We start from the raw sequence: 16,461 nt of genomic DNA on the forward strand, positions 1-16,461 counted from the left end.
ATCCTGGAGGAAAATCATCTTGTCTGCTTTCCACCAGACACTGGAAGATTAATTCACCTTTCAACAGGACAATAATATTAAACACAAAGCCAGATTTACACTGGAGTGAATGTTCCTGAGTGGCTGAGTAAAACAGTTTTGACGTAAATCTACTTGAAAATCTATGGCAAGACCTGAAATTGGTTGTCTAGCAATGATCAACAACCAACTTGACAGACCTTGAAGAATTTAGAAAATAAATGGGCAAATGTTGCACAATCCAGGTGAGGAAAGCTCTTAAGACTTACCCAGAAAGACAGCTGTAATCGCTGCCAAATGTGCTTCTACAAAGTATTGACTCAGGGGTGTGAATTAGATATCTGTACTTCATTTAATACATTTGAAAAACTCCTAAAACTGTTTTCACTGTCATTATGGGTTATTGTGTATAGATGAGTGAGAATATTGTTTTTAATCCATTTTGAATTCAGGCTGTAAAATAAAAATGAGGAATAAGTCAAGGGGTGTACTTTCTGAAGGCATATCTCCTCGAAGCCTGAAAAATTATGGGGCCATGATATCACTTGATTTCAGATATGGGGCTATGATATCACTTAATTTCAGCAATGGGGCTATGATATCACTTGATTTCAGGTGATCCAAAGGCAATTTGTTTCATTTTGATCCTTTTCACAATGATGCAGGGACAATAATAAACAAACTCAGAAGCCTGTCATTTTCTTTTTATCTTGCCTTTACAGAAAGGTTATTCAACTCTTACTCTGAGGTCCAGAGCCCGCTGGTTTTCTGCTCCCACCTTGTGTTCCAGGTCTAAATCAGTCCCTGATTAGAGGGGAACAATGAAAAAAATGCAGTGGTACTGACATCCAGAATTGACTTTGAAGGTTTTACAGGATTTGCATATGCATAGAAGTCAAAAGGGAGACAATCTTTGAGTTTCACTTTTCAAAGTCTCTTGCTCCTTGGTTGAAACTGTCATATACTGTCAGCCATTCTATAAAGCTTGTTCCCATTGAGCATCATTAGCTGACATTTGGAACACTTGCAAACAAATACAGATAGACATTACTGGGGGGGGGCCCTGTGCATACGTGAGGTGTTCTCACTTCACAAGGTGGCATTGCTCCTCGAGGTGCCCTGAAATTTGACAGAAGTGTGCCTCCCTCTGAGAACTCATCCGTAAATCTTCAAAACGACTTAGCCTGAGGTGACAACTGAGTATTGTATTTGGGCCTACTGTGCCCCGCCAGAAAAGGAAATACTGAAATAATGACAGAATTTAGTCTTTGCTCTCATTGTTTCTTTTGTTAAATTTCCCTCAAGAAAGTAAATAAAGATTGAAAAGTGACATACAGTCTGGAGGATCCCACAAAGGAAACAGATAAATCTCGGTTTTAGTTTACTACTACTACTGTAGTGGTGTACCCTTTCTGCACTGTCAGGTCCTCTAATACTGGTACAGTACAATCCATTGATCACAAGAAAAACTATCAGGCAATTCTGGTGGATTGATGTTACACACAGGATATAATAAACAGAATAATTAGACATTATTACTTCCCCATTCTTGTCTATTTTAAGGACGCAAGAAAACAGTCTAGCTTCACTGCTTGGGATAATTCTGTATGTATTATCTGCACATGCTGGCCAAGAGCGACACCTTTGCTGTCACCTGTCAAAAAAATTCAATCCATTTCTAGCTTGTTTACGCACCAACTCATGTCACACTTCTCCCTCAAGCTTTTTGCATCCTCAACCTCCCCATCAGCTGAAAATTCACCAAACTAAACAAAATGGCACAATGATCACATTCATAGCAAAGGTGAAGACATTTCAGTGCTAAGTCAACACTCCTATCAGTGTTAAACCTATCAAGATGCTTGTAATTTATAACAACTATTGTGAGGTAACTGGGGAATCAATGCATTTTTATTACTTTTCATGTAAACTGGGCAGTGATGATCCTACAGACTACAGTTGATCACCTCTCTCAACCATAATGAACATGGACAGTCAGTTCTTAATCAAGTCTCAATAGCAGATTTCATACTGTATTACCAAAGTTTATTTACATGTTAGCACGACTGCAATGGAAACACTGAGGGGATTAGATTACCTGGCCCAGTTGTCCCCAGTGGGAGGAGTTTGCACTGGATGAAAAGTGATTGCATTCTTTGAGCCAGGTACCCCACTCTGGCTGATGGCAAAATCATCTCTGACGTAGGTTAAGCACGTGGAGTATTGAATAAGAGACTGGTTTCAAGTGAAAAAGTGATTGCTTTTGATCAAAACACCATCTACCTTTACAATAAAAAAAAATGCTTGAATTTTCAAACAAGTTATGGCAAAGTGTTTCTGGACGATGCACCATGCTGCCCTGTTGACATGACCGAGCGACGCAGACTACTGTTCGATTTAAAATGATTAGAATGAATTACCCAAGAGTGTAAAGAAGATTTTCAGTTCCCCCCACTGCTTTTGCCTGTTCATGTGACAGGCCATAGACCGGTGCGCTGCAGTTCCTTTGACTCAAACTCCCTCCATGATTCAAGTCCATTGGACTGCTCTCAAACTAAAGACATACAGATGATCAAAGGGAAAGTGATGGATTATAGTATACTAAAAATACACAAAAGCACCTATGAAATGTCAATGGAAGTAGAGGAGGTATCCAAAATAAACAAAAGGCCTATATCTACCAGTGGAAGGATAGTTAAGATATTTCAAGGATTTTTCACACTTGAGTACAGGTTCAGATAAAGGAAAGCATAAACATTCAGAATGTATTTTTCGACACTACAGAAAGTCAAATTATTCAGTGTACCATTTTCACTTTCATTGAAAGCTTACAACCAAATTGTAAGTTTGACAGACAGAAGTCAAATCTTGCACTGATGTTAGAAAAAAATGATACATGTTTTTCCAAATGCCAAATCTAATAAACACATAACACGTCTCAGCTCATCTCCATCTGGTCAAGGACAGTCAAGTTTAAGAAAATGGGAAGAGAAATACATTTCAATGATATGCAGTATTCTTAAAAATACATCCGGTCCACTTCTCACTACTCCGAGGACGCCGATCCCTTCAGTGTTTCAGGACTGGAGGGAATGTCTTTGTCAACTTCCCTCTGATGCAGGACGTCAGCTGGACTTTGAGAGGACGAGATGTCCTTTGCTTCCACGATATCTTTCACCTCTTGGTCTACAACCTCAAAGGGGGTGGTCTCCAGGGAAACGCTGACCTTACTGTCGTCAAAGCTCACAGATTCCGGTTTGCTTAATGACTCATGCAAACGCACCGTCTCCCCATCTAACTCACAGGCCACAGAACTAGTGGGGGACCTGGTCGCTGACTGCAAAGCCAGCTCCTCCCTCTGCTCCCCCTCAACTGAGCTTTCCATGGGTGTTTCACTTTCCATGAGGCCTGACTGCAAAGACTGCTCTTCTCTCCACTCCCCTTCAACTGAGTTTCCTATGCTTGTTTCTCTATCCATGGGCCCTGACTGCAAAGACGGGTCTTCCTCAACTGAACTTTCCATGGGTGTTTCTAGCTCTGTAGCCTGTGTGACTCTCTGGCTCTGATCCACTGTAGAGATATGTAGAAGCCCTTGCACTTCTGCCTCTCCTAGTTGGTTAACTGCTGCATCATCGTTGTCTAGTAGAATTACAGCACCTCTTCCTGACTCTTGTGTCTGAACATGCATTACCTCTGGCCCATCCCTTCTTTCAGCAGCTGGGGTGATACACAAGACATTGGAGGTCTCCACCAATCTGGGAACGCTGTGAAAGAGAAGGGAGGGGGAAGAGAGAGAGAAATGTACCAAATCAATCTAATCAACTCCATCGAAGATGGGAAAAATATTTCTAGGTTCTATTTTGTGTGGACCACCCTTTAATTACCTGTGGAATTGGTCAAAAGTGCCACTCACTGTGGCAGTTTCAGCATTCTATGTAAAAATAAAAAGAGGTGCTGGGTTGAGGAAACAGTTCAAAATCAAACATATGTGTTTCTCAGGTACAATCCAGCTATAGTACCTGGATATCAGGGAACATCAGAGCAGAGATCCCTTGTTTATTTCTGAAACAGAACAAAAGAGAATCACGACAAATCCATTAAACGTAGAACCCTTTTAATACAACTACTTTGGAGATAGCGTTAGAATATGGTAATGAAAACTTCAAATTAATTTTCAGAGCATAATTAAGACCGGCTTATCAGCACAGAATTAGTATCCAAATAGTTATTTAAAAAAATAGTTATATAAATCATGAAGCAAAAGGACCAATGTCCTTGTCCAGACAAATTATTCTTCAAACAATTCAATTAGCATTGAATTGTACATATTAAAATCTCAGGAGGAACAACATATTTATGAAATGATTACATTTGAACTTGATCCCGTGTATTGTTAGTGCGTTTGGCTTCTCAAGGGAATACAACAAATTAAGAAGAGGATATTCTTGCAAAAGAGATTCAACAATGACCTTTCATTTCAGCAGCTTCCCAATGACCTAACTTTAGGCACACATTAATTAAGCAATGTTCTCTGGTATTAATTAAGGCCAAAGCTCCCACTTGCATTTGCAAAGTTCTTAAAAATAAAAAATAAATCCACTTAATATGCATCCCAATTAGCTTAATGTAAAAAGTATATGGTAAAGATCTCTCAAAATAATGGATGCATTCAAACTCATCGGTCAGGGAGTTGGAAGTCTCACAAGTACTTGATCAATTTCGAGAATCTCATTACAACACAATGAGGGGTGTTACTTTTATTTTAGGATGTTCTCGTTATCTGCTGCATTTGGGAGAGTAGCTACTCACCCTCTAATGCCGTCATCTACAGCACCACCTTCTCCTGCAGGACAAGAAAAACATGACATGCAGACAGGTTTTATTATTATTATATAAACAAAATGCGACACCTAAGGTTGTGAAGAATGTGATAAACCTTATACCTTTCTCTAGAATGACCTTACAGACGTGGTGTGGTCTGTCAATCAAATGCTTGCTCATGAGGTCAGTTCCATGCGCATCAGCCAGGAAGTCACAGTTCAGACAGACAAGGGTTAAATTCCTGCAAGACAGCAGGTAAAATGTGATTCATAATGAACCTAATGGAATATAATAAACTAGCATGGTGCTTAATTTTGGTCATATTTGGTGAAAACGCAACACTACATAAATAAGTCATTACCAAAAACTAAAGTGCAGAACAATGGCAACATTAAAGAATTGATTTGAGACAAGATTTGTTTAGTTAGGGACACGTACCTTAGAACAACTGGGATTTTCCTCATTTTCCGGAATCTCTCTTTTGAGATGGCACTATGGAACCTGACAAAAATATATTTGTATATATTTAATATGGATTTAAAAAAAATGAGCTGACACACACCCAGAAAAAATTGTGTGTGTGGAGGTGCTGACTAACGGCGAATAAACTATAAAAATAAATTTACACACTCCATGTTTAAACTTCCAGCAATTTAATGGTTATTTACCAACATTTCGGCATCACTGTTCCTTCCTCAGGGTGACTCAAGACTTTATTTGTATAATATATATTTAATATGAACAATAAAACATCCTCCCTGAGCCGACGAGGTGAAAAAAAATCTGTCAATGTGCACGAGCAAGGCACTTCTTAAGCCTACTTGCTCCTGTAAGTTGCTCTGGATAAGAGCATCTGCTAAATAACTCAAATGTAAAAATGGACATACACACTGTTCACAAAACATTAAAAACACCTACTCTTTCCATGACAGACTGACCAGGTAAATGCTATGATCCCTTATTGATGTCACGTGTTAAATCCACTTCAAATCAGTGTAGATTAAGTGGAGGAGACCGGTTTAAGAAGGATTTTTAAGCTTTGAGGCAATTGAGACAGATTGTGTGTGTGCCCCATTCAGAGGGTGACTGGGCAAGAAAATATTTAAGCGCCTTTGAACAGTGTATGGTAGTAGGTGCCAGGCGAACCAATTTGTCAAGAACTGCACACCGCTGGGTTTTTCCACGCAGTTTTCCATGTGTATCAAGAATGGTCTACCACTCAAAGAACATTCAGCCAACTTGACAACTGTGGGAACCATTGGAGTCAACATGGGCCAGCATCCTTGTGGAACATTTGACACCTTGTAGGGGTGTTCCTAAAACGTTTTGTACTCAGTGTATATATGCGTTATGAATCTGATGCTTTACCTTATCATATGGTTTCCAAAGGATGTTTTGCAACTTGTCCGATACTTGCATGCACCACAAATTGCAACCATGGGATAGTGACTATAGAAGTCATGAATCTCCGAGTAGCACTCAATGCAGGTATGTCGTCTTTCTCCAATACTAAAAAAGTAGAGAATTAATTAGGGCATCATTATTTCATTTTTATCTGAAGTACTATTACTTTCAGTAAAACATTCTGAGATGCATTATTAAACATACAAGTTACTTGATTGGTGTAATATATTGATAACCAGGGCTCTGAATTGCGACCATTTTGGTCAAATATGCTCCTAAATATTTTGCTGTGCGACCTGACATTTTATTTTTGGAGCACTGTGCGACTATGAATACAATCTCCCAGATAATAATTGTTGTAATGATTAGGCTTCGCCGTACTGTTGTTTGAGTGAACTAGACATAAAAGCAAGCACATATTTATTACTGTCATGGTTACATCATCACTACAGCGAAAACACATTGTTTCTAGCACAAACTGGTAAAAAAAATACAACCCATATTACCTGCACAGTGTTCTATTGTGAATTGGTTATACATTCATGAACCACTTCACAAGCTGTTCCAAAACCACTCGCAGGCATTTGTTTACCTGTTGTTCAGTCATGTAACCCCATTAGCTCCTAACTTGATGTTGAGAGCACCAGTGCTACCAATGAAACGTTTGAATTTAGAGCCCTGTTCATAACCAACCATGAAAAGAAATTGTCCCTGACAATAGTTGCTATAACAGAAACGATGTAGTTTGCACCATGAGAAAAAAAACAAGTTGACTGAGTGATGTACCGACCTGAGACTCTGCAACACATGGTTGTTCTTCTGCTGCTTGAGGAGCTTTTTGCTCACTGCGCCCTTGCTTTTCCCCCCACTGCTGCCCTGTGTGGTAAATGTACTGCTCTGAGCTTTTACATTGGCTGCCTTCATGGCTCCCTTCATGCCTGGGACCTCTGGTATAACACTGACACTGGATTTGTCAGCAGCACGGGCGGAACTGGGAGATGGCCCTGTCAGAGAGGCCCGGATAGTCACCTGAAAAATGTATTAAAAGAACAGATCAAATTAAGATTATCTGAATTCATGCTGTAATTTAAACATTTGTAATAGAACTTGCTTTCAAATGAGGGTTTATTGCGGTTGCCATTGACTTTCTCTATATTGTAGATACTTGGTACAGAGGTATTGACATGTTTTCCTGGACTAAATAAGAAGAGTTTAACCTTGGTTCCAGGAGGAAGGCCCTCCAGAGCTTTGGGTTTTTGGAAAGTCTTATGGTGCTGAGTCTTGTGATCCACTCGCTCCTTGTAGGTGAGGAAATTCAGCCTGCATTTCCCGCAACGATTAATTCCTTTTTTCTGGTGAATTTACAAAACAAGTACAATAGAAAAGCACGAGTCAAGATAACAAGACTGCATATAGGTAGATAATAGGTTCAGCTATTTCTTTGTTCTATGGCTACATACAGAGATTTGTGGAGTTGATTTGGTTTGTTTTTTGCCAGAGAGCTCATTAGGCAGGAGAAAGGAAGCAGACATTGCTGTAAGACAGTTATGTATTACAGCAGGGTGTTCAGCAGACAACCAAATCAATCCAACCTCAGAATGAAAGCCAATAGGGTAACTCACAAAGTGTTCAATTTTTTTTTAAACCAGCCAGCTATAAAACTAACTCAGAGAGAAAAACTATTTGCTGCATTCACTGCTTTATTAAGAGGCTGAACCATCAGGAAACTGACATGAAATTACAATGTGTGACAGGTCAGTCAGAACATGAGCCCCAATCAACATATTTATTGATCATGGATTGTTGCACATATTTAACAATAGAAAAGTACCCAATATAACTAAGCCTCTTACCTGATGCTTCATATAGTGCTGCATGTAGACATGACCACTTTTAAGAACTTTAAGGCAGAAAGGACAAAGGAGATCCTTTGTGTTTTCATGCACCGTACGGAAGTGTGTGTCCACATCGGTAAAGAATGAAGACCGGTAGTTGCACACCTGGAAGGAGACAATTAAAGTATTAGTTTGAATAATAAAAGGTTCAGGAAGACTGCAAGTCAAATCCCTTCAATAATTTGAATTTAATGTTTCAATTCCTGATTGTAGTGCCAGGGCATCTCTACCATCAACTGTGAATAACTTTTCTTTGTGAACAAACTACTATAAAAACATGATTGATAAACAAAATGTACCTGGCAGACATAGGGCATCTCTCCAGGCTTGTGATTGTCCTTCATGTGTTCCAAGAGCACTTGCTCAGACTCAAAGGCTAATTCACATATCTTGCAATTGGCTACAAAACAAGAACAAATTACTAAAAATGAGCCCAACTTGTTAAGGACAGGTTGATTATAGTTATATAAAGTTATGTACATTGTATGATTGCTTGAGACGGTATTCAATACGTTAAGGTGAAATGTATGGTTTCACTGAAGTTTCATGTTGGTTGCTATTGACTGGTATGCCTACTTGAAGATTCGACCATGCTGTGGGCACTCTCGACGTGGCACTGCAGCTGGAATGGGGTTGAGTACTGCCGGTAGCAGTGTTGGCAGGTAGTGTGGCTTTCCCAGCTCTCACTGTTCTGCTTCTCTAGCTCCAGATGGTGCTTCATGTGGTTCATGAACCTACAAGAGTCCCGCAAAGTGCAAGATATGCCAAAGAAACAAAGATGGGTGTGAGCTTTGCCGTTTATCTTTTTATTTTTAAACAAGCTATTAAAAAAAAGAGAACTACTATCCAGTCACCCAGAGCAAATTACATAAAAAATGTGAATATATTCTAAAAAAGCTCATTAGCTTTTTAGTCAAACTTTTAAATAATTAAAATATGCATACATACATGCATAACTAACTACCCTACTTCAACCATTTGTAAAAAATAAAAACTTAATGCACTGAGCTAAATTGCAGTGAAGCCGTATTCAACAACACTTCAACAGATCGTGGCCTGTGTGCAACACCAAACCTGCGCTTCGGATCCCCATGGTTTAAAAAAAAGGAATGAGCAACCACTCCTTGCACCTCACTTCCTAAGCATGCATAATTGCAATTATAATACCGCCAATTACGCACAGCTTTTTGTTTGGCTTAATGATGAGGTGTTCCACGGCTGCACCGAGCCGCATGACCTCTACACGTAACCGCTGCACTGACAAGGCAGGCAAGGCCCATTTTTCAGCCAGCACAGTCTGTTACCTCAGCTCCCCTAATAAGGATTTTTATGCAGACCAACTATGACCTCTGCTGCCAGACAGAGTACAGCACAAATGCATCTGCCCATTAAAAGGAGCTTACAGAGGCTTTTCTTGCAACGTTCTGAAGCAAAGTTATTTAATCAAAGGAGCAGTTCTTACACCATCCAAACTAGCAGCCATTATTCATCTCTGGCCCCAAGTGGGAATATGAGTTGATATGTCATCCACCTGGGGGAGAAAACTGTGATGAGGGCTGAAACACGTTGAATCTCCTCTCTTCACATTGAAGTTAATCACTCTCCATGGGCAGAGGGCTCATTTTAACACTTGTTCATGAACACCATTTCCATGCACCAAAACAGTACAGTAGACACTTGGGGTGACGTATTGATGAAAGGCTGGTTGATGTATCCATCCATTACCAATAACATTTAGCCGTTCATATAAATGTAGAAGATATGTCCACCAATCTGCTTATTGGTGACAGTAATTGTGTAATGTGTGTGCATTATGTAAACACGTGACATGCCAAATGTATTGTTTTCATTATACCACTGGACAAATAGGATATAAAAGTTCTTTAGATTAGAAAATGACCTTGTTTATACAAAAGACATTTTGTGCAGTAGACACAACACCCTTTTTCAACACAAACAATCGTATTATTCAGGAATACAGTGGCTTATTGAAAACAAAAGCAGAGCTGCATAGCAAGCAAAGTCTGCTGTAGTTACCTGACATTGTTCTTGAGTACTTTCAAACAGCTCTGGCACTTATAGGTAAATGGGGTCTTCTGCTGCTGCAATTTTGGTTTGTCTCCCTCAAATCTACCATAGTAGAAGTCTGTGACAAGCATGATGCGCTTGCTTGCAAAAAGGTAAGTAGACTTCGGGGTTGAGGGGAAGACACACTCCAACAGGTGAGGACAACATTTCTGGAATTAAAGTAATTTAAATTAAAATAGGCTGACAAATTGTAATCTGCAGAGTTGATATTGTAGTTATTAAAAAATGCCTTATATAAGGCTCTGGTTCATGCACTAATAGCAAGGCTCGACATTAACACATGTCCTCTTGTTCGGGACAAGAACCATTTTTTTAAAAAACTTGTCCATTGGACAACAAATCTATCACAAAAATCAAATAATTACTGCGATCAGAATTGGATGTGAGAAGCAAACACTGAAATAATTTTCAAATATATTTTTCATGTACATAAATAAAAAAAGTCTGCACGTCAAAGTGTAAATGATATGCATATTGGCTACAGCCTCATGTCCAGACGGATACTGACATGAGGGAGGAGGCAGAAAATGTAGGAAAACTTATGAGAATTTTAATTCCATTAAATACAGGATAATTAACATTAATGTCTGAAGGCTTGAATCTGTCGACATACTCAAGGTTTTTCCATTCAGATCAAATGGTCAAGACCGGAGAGTGAAAGACAGTGCATGTTGAGCACCGCACATCACCCACCTTGAATCTGAGCGGAGGCGGCCAACATTTGAAACTATTTCATAATAAACTTATTTCATAATAAAATTAATTGTTTAAAACCTGGATGTCGTCTAGCCTAGGCAAAATATGACCACAGAAATGTTGAAACCAGAATTTTTCATGTTCTATTAGCTTTCAAATCAATATTATTTTCCAACAGCCAAAGGCATAATACTAGTCGTGAGTAAACCATGTTTATACAGCTTTCGATCTCACTTCTTCATTTCTAACATCTCGGTCATATGAAAACGCTCGCACATTGAAAAAGGTGTTCTCACTAATTGCATGTTGGAACATTTGTGTGCAGCCATGTGTGCATATGGAAATATATATATATTTTATATGTGCAGCAGTTGTATGATTTTTTTGTATGATTTTTGTACGTCATCCCAGAACCGTCCCAGGGTCTGTTTTGAACCGCATACATGTTTTATCGTCCCAGGGACGCCCTTTAATATATAAAAGCCATAAAAAGTATTTGGTTGTAATTGTAACGTTGCACTATTTTATAGGCTACCAAGGGTGGCCAACTATCCTCAAGGTTAGCCTTAAAAGGGGCAGTGATGTATTTTGAGACACGAATGAATATGCAAAGACACGAATAGGCAGACTGTAGCCCAGCAAAATGTATGTTTTTTATGGTAAATTTGGTATATATTATAATATAATAATATATATATATTTATTTTGAAAAGTAGTTCCTTGCATCATACAATGTCAAAATGGTGTTAAAAAAAATCTGTCCTCCTTGTCCGAAATACAAGCAGCTAAAACAGTTAATGTCAAGCCCTGAATAGTAACGTTATACAATATTTATGTAAAACAATTGTCACAGCTAAAGGCATGCATTTTAGAATGACTGAACTCACCACCATGTGATCTTTCATGACAACTTGTTGGTAGAAATCAAATTTACACTTTGGACATTTTTTACAAAAACGTGCCCCATTTTCTAATATCTCCTGGGCGTGGGAAGACCCTGCAAAAACAAAAATCGAAATTTCAGTTGTAAAAATAAAAAAAAGTAAGTGCTAATGAATCTAGCTAAAAACAGAACATGCAACTGATGTAAGGAAACCCCTACCCATGTCCTGCTTTGCTTTTTTAGCTGTGCTGTTTTGGTCTTGAGGTAAACCTCGTTTGCCATAGTCTGTTTAAGGGGAGAAAAAAGATTCATACTTATTATCACAAGTCACATGCAATCTTCAGATCATGAGGTCACAGAGGGTCAGGAGTTTTCCTGACCAAGTGACCTGGCCAGGAATATCTCTGGGTCAAACAAGTTAGATATTTTGGCTTACCCCAGCTGTTGCCTTTGGCTTGAATAACTGGGGACACAATCTGGAGGTTGGTACAATTTGAGCGGTTGGGCTGGGAAGACAATGCAGCGGGGCCCTGCACATTGGACAAGGTCACTACGTTGTTGTGGATCATGTGCACTTGAGGCCTGTGGATAACCCCAGGTAAAGGCTTCCCTGGAGTCACCTGCTGCAGAATGTGTTGCTGGCCTGCTGAAAAAAACACACATTACAAATATGAAACACAGCAAAAAAGTAGTACGTGTGCACTGTGGCAGTATTGGGAATATATACGTTTATAAGCATAGATTCATGAAATTCATTTCCAATTATTAGTCTGCTCTGAAATACAAAAATGTGTGTTATGTTTTGGTTTGTTGCTTGCCTGCCTGCAATCAAATTAAGATGTAATATTTCTATTTTTTATTTTTTTTATTACCTGGAACCACAGTGAAAGATGTCCCAGGGGGATACTGTTTCCCAAGGGAAGCAAGGAAAGCGGAGTTGGCCGGTAACTGTGGTGTGGTCATAATGTAACCCTAAGAAAAAAGGCAAACCGTTTTTATTAAAACATTGCACCAACACCATTAAAGCCAAGTTACATCTCTATAACTAAACAGGTGTCCAGTCAAAGCTCTTCTGTCCCAGCACCACAATCATGGAAAAATCAGCATTTTCCTACTAGCACCAACTTTGCTGATAACTACTTTATTGAGGGAGCATGTACTTACTACAACTGATCTGTGGTTGTCTCACCTAGCTATCTCAAGATTAATGCAGTAATTGTAAATTGCTCTGGATTAGAGTCTCTGCACAATGACTCAAATGTAATGTGCGTTTTTTTTGCAATGTATAGCAAAGTGAAATAAGGGATATAGCTAAACACAAAATACCTGGTTGTTGATAATGATGGGCTGTGGTGGTACTGCTGTTAAGGGTCGAGGTGCATTGTTCAACCCTTTCCCTGGAATTATGATGTTCTGGGGAACTGGACCCTGAGTGAGATGAGCTTGGGGAGAGCTGTGTGTCATTGTCATCCTAGGGGCTCTTGGTCTTCCAACTCCGCCACTTTGAACTGGGGTGGTCTTCACATTTCTTTGGTTGTTCGCTTCAAAGACAGGTCAGATACATAAACAAGACTGGTTAATTTTCAAAGCAATACAATCCATATTGATAATCACATTTACCAACTTTGTAGAGCAACTAAGGGAAAATCATCCAATGGAAGGACATTGTGTAAGCAAACTATCCAAACTAGAGAAAACAGACGTCGGAGACCTAACATTAACTGAGCCATACCAAGAGAAGAAAACATACTTGGTCTGGTGTTAATGGTGCCCTTTGAAGTACTAAGCTCCCCAACAAATATAGGTTCATCGTCGTCATCATCATCAGGTTTACCGTCGCCCAACAAATTAACTTCTGGTGTCTGTCTCTGCCATGGCTCCAGCTCCTCTTCCTCACATTCCATAAAAAGCTCGGACATTGTGATGCTGAAAAATGGATGAGAGTTACGTTAATGTTAGCTAGAAAAAACTGTTAACTAGCTAGTTAGTCAAACGAAGTTAGCTATGTTTTCTTCAGCTTGCTGCGAGCTAACATGTTTTGCGTACCTGGCTAACTAACGTTAGTAGGAAAAGCTAGGAAACTGGATACGTTGATTCCTCATAGCCGTGCGCCCGCGCGACTAGTTAGTTAACGGACCTCTTGCTTATATCCCGTCGAAAAACCATAGCTAGCTACACCAACAAGCTGGAAATACAATGCAGAACACCACATAGTTAACGTGAGTATCGCGAGTTATCTACCAAAACGTCCAGTTGCCATCTATTTTAGCTCACTACAGTAGCTAGCTAACTCTGCTAGCCAGCCATTATTAGCTAGTGTGGGCAACCAATCATGGCGTCTGGCGCGACAACACAACATAGATCTCTTTGTTCCAACTTAATTTTATCTGATGCAGTAGTACTAAGATATGTTTAAATGCTATTCAACAATACCAACATTCTAGGTATACCAGTGGCCAAGTACAGAGTCCACTTACCTTTTAATCTAACGTTTAACTGGGTGGTTTGTCCTTAGTACAAAATGAGAAATACCTTCTATGGAGCGCCTGTGAATATTGTGGTGGCTGATGGGAAATTTGGGGTTTGCTGAGAGGAAGGTTACCAACTGCCTCAAAATGAGCTATATCTTTAAAATACATGAAAACAACAATTAGTTAGAGTTAACAGTTTGGTTTAATATCACACTTTAAGAAGATAAATGATAGAAATAGGCAGGGTTTGTTACTTTGTGGAAGTGGTCCCTAGTGACAAACAGAGGAAAAAGCGAAGCATTAGTGTTTACTCCGCCCAAAATCTTCTTCTATGGTATAATGGCGGTGCGCAAACAAACACCACCCAAAATCTGTCCACGTTTTAAGCAGATCTGCTTAATTCTTCTTCTTGAAATGTGTATTAGAGGATCACAACCAACTGAAAGGTGCATACACCGCCACCTACTGTACTGGAGTGTGAGGCCATCTATTTATCTTATCTAGCCATGTGTTTCCGCCTACTGACGAACCCTACACCCATTAAAACCTCACCACTATTTCACTACTTGTTTTTGGTCGGTTGTGAACTTGTCGGCAACTACCTAACAAAGCCCGTGAAAGCACTGTAGCACTTAGTCACAACGTTCCTATGCTGTCCCTTTGACAACATAGTCACCTACAACCTATATGTCCCCTGTCTGTCACAAATATTGAATGAAATTCCATTTGCATTTACTCTACCTGTTGTCAACTGATTTTGTCCTTTTGTGGGTAGAAATGTTAGACAAAATATCCTCAGGAAAGTATTATTAAACAGGCTTCAAAACTTGTGTCTCGGTGTTAGCTATTACTGTTTTCTTTCTCATCACCTGAAGCACACGCACAAGACGGAAGAACGTGCACACAATGCATGCGTACTAACTGAAGTCTTACAGGTGTTTACATGTAGAATTTTGAGCATGTGTCAGGTAATAGAAATGTCAATGGCAGTACCAGCGTTTGGAAAGGTTTGTTTAATAATACTTTTCTGTGGATGTTCTCTCAAATTACAACACACAAAAGGACCAACCGCACAGACATTCAAAATTGTTTATATTTTACCAATAGGGCTATCTTCTGTATACCACCCCTACCTTGTCACAACACAACTAATTGGCTCAAATGCATTAAGAAGGAAAGAAATTCCACAAATTAACTTTTAACAAAGCACATCTGTTAATTGAAATGCATTCCAAGTGACTACCTCATGAAGCTGGTTGAGAGAATGCCAAGCGTGAGCAAAGCTGCCATCAAGGCAAAAGGTGGCTACTTTGAAGAATCTCAAATATAAAATATATTTGATTTGTTTAACACATTTTTGGTTACTACATGATTCCATATGTGTTATTTCATAGTTCTGCTGGATTCAGTATTATTCTACAATGTAGAAAATAGTAAAAATAAAGAAAAACCCTTGCATGAGTAGGTGTGTCCAAACTTTTGATTGATACTGTATATATTGTATATATACGGTATACTACATGACCAATAGTATGTGGACACCTGCTCATCGAACATCTCATTCCAAAATCATGGCCATTAATATGGAGTTGGTCCCCCTTTTGCTGTTATAATAACCTCCACTCTTCTGGAAAGGCTTTCCACTAGATGTTGGAAAATTGCTGTGGGGACTTGCTTCCATTCAGCCACAAGAGCATTAGTGAGGAGGTTCACTGATGTTGGGTGATCAGGCTTAGCTCGCAGTTGTCATTCCAATTCATCCCAAAGGTGTTCGATGGGGTTGAGGTTAGGGCTCTGTGAAGGCCAATCAAGTTCTTCCACACACAATCTTGACAAACCATTTCTGTATGGACCTCGCTTTGTGCACAGGGTCATTGTCATGTTGAAACAGGAAAGGGCCTTCCCCAAACTGTTGCCACAAAGTTGGGAACACAAAATCGTTTAGAATGTCATTGTTTCCTGTAGCATTAAGATTTCCCTTCACCGCAACTAAGGGGCCTAGCCTGAACCATGAAAAACAGCCCCAGATCATTATTCCTCCTCCACCAAACTTTATAGTTGTCACTATGCATTGGGGCAGACAGCGTTCTTTTGTCATCACAGGCATTTCTGTCTGTAATAAAGCCATTTTGTGGCTGGGCCTTGCACCCCAGTGGGGCCCACCCATGGCTGCGCCCCTGCCCAG

General features: G+C 39.5%; 2 protein-coding genes across 6 annotated transcripts in view; one reads left to right on the forward strand and one right to left on the reverse strand.

Moving 5' to 3' along the window:
* Window positions 1-347: 347 nt before the first annotated feature.
* Window positions 348-14,626, reverse strand: LOC135558924 (zinc finger protein 280C-like). Of its 5 annotated transcripts, none has more exons than XM_064993161.1 (21): window positions 14,531-14,626; window positions 14,283-14,431; window positions 13,556-13,731; window positions 13,132-13,346; window positions 12,678-12,777; window positions 12,242-12,451; window positions 12,025-12,090; window positions 11,810-11,919; window positions 10,176-10,375; window positions 8,715-8,872; window positions 8,438-8,538; window positions 8,097-8,243; window positions 7,461-7,595; window positions 7,034-7,272; window positions 6,208-6,348; window positions 5,278-5,340; window positions 4,962-5,080; window positions 4,828-4,861; window positions 4,038-4,080; window positions 3,903-3,949; window positions 348-3,782 (listed from the first exon to the last, which is right to left on the reverse strand). In XM_064993161.1, the coding sequence occupies exons 3-21, from the start codon at window positions 13,722-13,724 to the stop codon at window positions 3,065-3,067; spliced, it is 3,015 nt and encodes a 1,004-aa protein (XP_064849233.1). In that variant the 5' UTR covers window positions 13,725-13,731; window positions 14,283-14,431; window positions 14,531-14,626; the 3' UTR covers window positions 348-3,064. The 5 variants fall into 5 exon arrangements, with proteins under 5 accessions (XP_064849233.1, XP_064849241.1, XP_064849258.1 ...); XM_064993169.1 differs by having other exon boundaries at window positions 14,283-14,425; window positions 14,531-14,593; XM_064993186.1 differs by having other exon boundaries at window positions 12,242-12,448; window positions 14,283-14,623.
* Window positions 13,936-16,461, forward strand: part of LOC135558948 (transcription factor 12-like) — a 103,355-nt gene continuing 100,829 nt past the window's right edge. Inside the window, exon 1 of the mRNA XM_064993233.1 lies at window positions 13,936-14,024. The gene's annotated coding sequence lies outside the window, so the exon portion shown is untranslated. The remainder of the gene's footprint in view (window positions 14,025-16,461) is intronic.

The sequence above is a fragment of the Oncorhynchus masou genome, chromosome 2 (genome assembly GCF_036934945.1).
Source record: "Oncorhynchus masou masou isolate Uvic2021 chromosome 2, UVic_Omas_1.1, whole genome shotgun sequence".
Lineage (NCBI taxonomy): Eukaryota > Metazoa > Chordata > Actinopteri > Salmoniformes > Salmonidae > Oncorhynchus > Oncorhynchus masou.

What these genes read in the sequence shown, in the direction of transcription:
- LOC135558924 (XM_064993161.1), bottom strand. Translation starts at nt 13,724, where the DNA reads ATGTCCGAGCTTTTTATGGAATGTGAGGAAGAGGAGCTGGAGCCATGG. An exon ending in AAAAGCAAAGCAGGACATGG is followed by an intron (nt 11,920 to 12,024) that starts GTAGGGGTTTCC and finishes TTGTTTTTGCAG; the next exon opens with GGTCTTCCCACGCCCAGGAG. An exon ending in AAAATCCCAGTTGTTCTAAG is followed by an intron (nt 5,081 to 5,277) that starts GTACGTGTCCCT and finishes GCTGTCTTGCAG; the next exon opens with GAATTTAACCCTTGTCTGTC.